This window comes from Vigna umbellata, chromosome 4 (genome assembly GCF_029865625.1).
Source record: "Vigna umbellata cultivar VRB3 chromosome 4, Vumbellata_1.0, whole genome shotgun sequence".
Lineage (NCBI taxonomy): Eukaryota > Viridiplantae > Streptophyta > Magnoliopsida > Fabales > Fabaceae > Vigna > Vigna umbellata.
In genome coordinates, this window is record NC_142168.1 from 35,633,131 (window position 1) to 35,638,153 (window position 5,023).

Below are 5,023 nucleotides of genomic sequence, written 5' to 3' on the forward strand. Positions count from 1 at the left end.
GTACCAACTCAGATGTCCAAAAATTACAAATTAGTAGTCATTGGAAAGATTTTTGAGTCTAGTTTCTAATAAAAAAAGAATCACATCATTTGGAGGTCAGTGGGAAAAGTTATCAGTAAAATAGCCAGCAAAGGTCAAAGTTGACAGCATGTTATCTCACCCAAGTTGCTCACCTCATAAACATTGTTTCTTTCCTCCATCATGGGGTGCCAAAACATCACTTCCCACCACTGAAACACAAGGAACAGCCTAAGACAAGTGCAAAAGTGCCTAAAAGTCACTTCTTTTTCCAATGGTGACCCCTGTTCACCTGACTGAGTACCTGTGTTGGACTTTCTGTACAAATTCCAATTTTCTCTCGGGTAATCGTTTACAGTGTCCTTGTAATCGATTACAGTGTCAAAGAAGGTGTAAACTTGATTTCCAAGGCATAATTTGAAAGGTCTTTGAGTCTAGATTCCAACAAAACAAGAATCAACTCATTTGGAGTTCGGTGGAGAAAGATATGAGCAAAAGAACAAGCAAAGGTGAGAGTTGGCAAAAATATATGAAACGCTAACTTGAAACAATAAACTGTACCAACTCAGATGTCCAAAAATTACAAATTAGTAGTCATTGGAAAGATTTTTGAGTCTAGTTTCTAATAAAAAAAGAATCACATCATTTGGAGGTCGGTGGGAAAAGTTATCAGTAAAATAGCCAGCAAAGGTCAAAGTTGACAACATGTTATCTCACCCAAGTTCCTCACTCTCAGTCATCCCTTGCACAAGTTGCTCCCCCCACTCATGAGGGGTCACTCCACACTCCTTGGGGCATAATCACATCACCAACCACCCTCTCCCACCACTGAAACACCAGGACCAGCCTAAGACAAGTGCAAAAGTGCCTAAAAGTCACTTTTTTTGACAATGGTCACCCCTGTGAATCTGACTGACTACCTGTGTTGGACTTTCTGTACAAAACCTTATTTTCTCTCGGGTAATCGTTTACCAGACACTTGTAAACGATTACCACATCCTTTTTTCAGCACTCTCAGTCATCCCTTGCACAAGTTGCTCCCTCCACTGATGAGGGGTCACTCCACACTCCTTGGGACACAATCACATCACCAACCACCCTCTCCCACCACTGAAACACCAGGACCAGCCTAAGACAAGTGCAAAAGTGCCTAAAAGTCACTTTTTTTGACAATGGTCACCCCTGTGAATCTGACTGACTACCTGTGTTGGACTTTCTGTACAAAACCTTATTTTCTCTCGGGTAATCGTTTACGAGGGAGTTGTAAACGATTACCACAGCCTTTCTTCAGCACTCTCAGTCATCCCTTGCACAAGTTTCTCCCCCCACTCATGAGGGGTCACTCAACACTCCTTGGCCTCACATGACATCACCCCCACTCAAATTATGATTCAAATGAACTGGTTTTCTCATAAGTCACCCATGTTACCCATAATGACCACTCAAACACCAACGTCTTACAAACAAGCCTGCAACTTAGCAAACACAAAACTTTACCACATTCTAAAATCCACAAACCCACAACTCATAATAACAATGGTATTCAAAAAATAAAATGAGACCAACTCAAACAAAAACTCAAATTTTATATCATTCAAATAAATCTGATACATTACACTTTGTTTTCTTAATCTATTTACAATGATTACAATGATCATTTACTTTCCATTAATCAACTAAATACACATATCACTCATTTTTTATTCTAAGCACTACGGTTCCGGTGTATGGAGTCCTAAGTGCTCTTCCCTTGTAACGCATTCGGGATCCAACCCTAACATACGTCTTCAAAGGTTGTTCATTTCCGTCGTCGGACAATGGTCACCGGACCTTGCCATTCAGCACGATAACTTGTACGAAAAACACCACCTTTACGAAAATGGAGGGAGACAACACCACGCACACAGAACAATCACATACAAAGCTAAGTCAAGAGGCACGAAACACGTTCAGGAGACGGGACCTTCACGAGACGGGAACTTCGTTTCCAATGAAACAGAGAAAGGGGTATTTTTGGATTTTCAGTTAAAAGAAGGGTTACGGACTTCCATTTCGAAGGTTTTTATAAAATATTTTTTTTAAACCAAACCAATGAAAATAGGACACGTGGCGTTGTCAAAAAAGTGTTAAGAAATGGTTGTTGGAATATCGCGGTCCCCAAAATATCCATGTGAGCTGCAATATTAACTATTAAAATTACTAAAACAACATAAAAATATCCTATGTTCAGAGTGCTTTGTCCAATTCCAAATATAGACAAAGAATCATAAGGACACCCTTGGCCCTTTTGTTTACAGTCACCTTCTAAAAATCAGGACACAATCTTTTATGGAAAATGTTATTTGGACAACAAAAGTTTGACACAATTTTGACAACGGCGACGTGGCAGCTGTGCATTGGCTCAGTGAATTGAAAACAAACCAGAAAAAACCCAAAATACCCCTCACCCCGGTTCACTGAGCCAATGCACAGCTGCCACGTCGCCGTTGTCAAAATTGTGTCAAACTTTTGTTGTCCAAATAACATTTTCCATCTTTTATATCATCAAACAAATACGCACCTCTTAACTTGTCTATCCATTTAAGGGAAGATTCCTACTCAACAGCACACAACCTTCTTAACAAGCTCGGATGGATTTCGTTCTAAATTACCTGAATTCCACTACCATTGGACTTCTGTCTCTAATCCTCTTCAGTATATTTCTGTACAATCCCTTCAAATTTCGTCAAGGTAAACAGCCTCCCACAGTTGCAGGAGCATGGCCAATACTTGGTCATCTTCCACTGTTGAATGGTCCAAACACACCCCACAAAACTTTGGGTGCTTTGGCTGAAAAATATGGACCCATCTTCACCATCCAACTTGGTTCCAAAAAGGCTGTGGTAATCAACAACTGGGAAATAGCAAAGGAATGCTTCACCACAAACGACACGGTGGTTTCCTCTCGCCCCAAACTTGTCGCCGTTGAACTCATGGGCTATAACCATGCCATGTTTGGCTTTGCACCCTATGGTCCCTATTGGCGCGAGCTTCGAAAGATTACAACTTTAGAGATCCTTTCCGCTCGTCGAGTGGAACAACTGCAGCATGTTCGTGTCTCCGAAGTTCAAAACTCGATCAGAGAGTTGTATACTCTATGGTGTAGTCAAAAGGGTGAGTCTGGCTATGCCTCGGTTGAGCTGAAGCAATGGTTTTCTCACTTGACATTCAACATGGTTCTTAGAATGCTCGTTGGGAAGAGATATTTTGGTGGTGACAACGTGGACGATGAGAAGGCACAGAGATGTGTGAAGGCTGTGGAGGAATTCCTGCATCTGTTGGGTGTGTTCGCAGTGGGAGATGTTATTCCTTGGTTGAGATGGCTTGATTTTGGAGGCCATGAGAAGGCAATGAAAGAAACCGCCAAAGATTTGGATATTCTATTATATGAGTGGTTAGAGGAACATAGACAAAAGAAGGGTTTCGATAAAAAGGTTGATGAAGTTCAAGATTTCATGGATCTGATGATTTCCTTGCTTGATGAAAGAACTATTGATGGTTTTGATGCAGATACCGTTATCAAATCCACTATCCTGGTATGTTTGTTTGATTTACACATTATAGTCCTTTCAGGATGTGAAACTTCAACAAAATTAAGCATACAAATATAATATAGTTCTATAATTAGATTTTAAAATATTTCGAAAGTACCTTACCTTTGATATGAAGATATATATATTTTACTTTTTGTCTGTTTGCAGTACAAGCTGTGACACTTTCGTTAGTGAGGCAAGTATTCACTAGTAGTGTGAATTATGTATAATAAACTATGTAAAAATTACTGAGAATTTGATTTGAGAAAAACAGTACAAGTACTTACGTTGATTTTGTATATGTTAAAAGGAAAAAAAAAAGTATTATTCTATCATGTCTGTTTAAGGTTTGTTAGTAAGTTTTCAAAAACATTTAAGAGAGAGAGAAAAATAAATGAAATGTAATAACTTTCTTTTATAAATCAATAGAGTAATAATAGGGTAAAATAGTTATAAAGGAGTGAATTTTTGTACTATTTTTGAAAAAAATGTAAAATATAAGAAAGAATAATATTAAATGAAGGTAAAAGATTTGTGTGTGAAAAATTATCATTTCTTAAATTAATAAGTTATTTTTGTTAAGTTTTTCAAACATAATCTTAATTTCCTTAGTTGGTCATTGATATATATTTTTGAAATACTTATTCAAATTTGATTTGCAGGCACTTATTGCGGGAGGAAGTGGTACAAGTAATATTATTCTTACATGGACAATATATTCAATTTTGAGAAATCCTTTTGTAATGGAAAAAGTAAAAGCCGAACTAGACATTCATGTTGGAAAAGAGAAAATGGTAAGTGAGGATGATATAAGTAAGTTAAAATATCTTCAAGCCACAGTCAAAGAAACTTTAAGATTGTATCCTCCTCTTCCTCTATTGGCACCTCGTGAATTCACAGAGAATTGCACTTTAAGTGGTTATAACGTAGAAAAAGGAACTCGTTTAATCACAAATATTTGGAAGATTCAGACAGATAGTAATGTTTGGGAAGATCCATTGGACTTCAAACCAGAAAGGTTTCTAACAACTCATAAAGACATTGACATCAGAGGTCATAATTTTGAGTTATTGCCATTTGGAAGTGGTAGAAGAAAGTGTCCTGGAATAACCTTTGGCCTTCAAATGGTGCATTTCAATCTTGCTACTCTTTTGCATTCTTTTGAAATTCTAAGTTCATCACCTGATCTTATTGATATTACTGAAACCTCTGAATTAATCGACACCAGTGTTATTCCCCTTGAGATTCTTATTAAACCATGTCTATCTTTTAGCTGTTATGAGAACAACTTATCCTTATGTTAACTACATGGTCACATTGTATCTTCTTTTATTATTATTTTTTTACATAACCCAATGTGTAGTTGCTCTCTTAAAATTATTTCAAATTGTTATTTTTTGTTCATCTCTGTAATTTCGACATTATCACAAGTT

At 37.4% G+C, this 5,023-nt stretch overlaps 1 protein-coding gene across 1 annotated transcript; it reads left to right on the plus strand.

The window, feature by feature from the left end:
- Window positions 1-2,579: 2,579 nt before the first annotated feature.
- LOC124820532 (cytochrome P450 82A4-like) lies at window positions 2,580-4,994 on the plus strand. Its single transcript, XM_047292246.2, has 2 exons — window positions 2,580-3,593; window positions 4,253-4,994. The coding sequence occupies exons 1-2, from the start codon at window positions 2,649-2,651 to the stop codon at window positions 4,892-4,894; spliced, it is 1,587 nt and encodes a 528-aa protein (XP_047148202.2). The 5' UTR covers window positions 2,580-2,648; the 3' UTR covers window positions 4,895-4,994.
- Window positions 4,995-5,023: the final 29 nt, after the last annotated feature.

What these genes read in the sequence shown, in the direction of transcription:
- LOC124820532 (XM_047292246.2), top strand. Translation starts at nt 2,649, where the DNA reads ATGGATTTCGTTCTAAATTACCTGAATTCCACTACCATTGGACTTCTG. An exon ending in TTATCAAATCCACTATCCTG is followed by an intron (nt 3,594 to 4,252) that starts GTATGTTTGTTT and finishes TTTGATTTGCAG; the next exon opens with GCACTTATTGCGGGAGGAAG.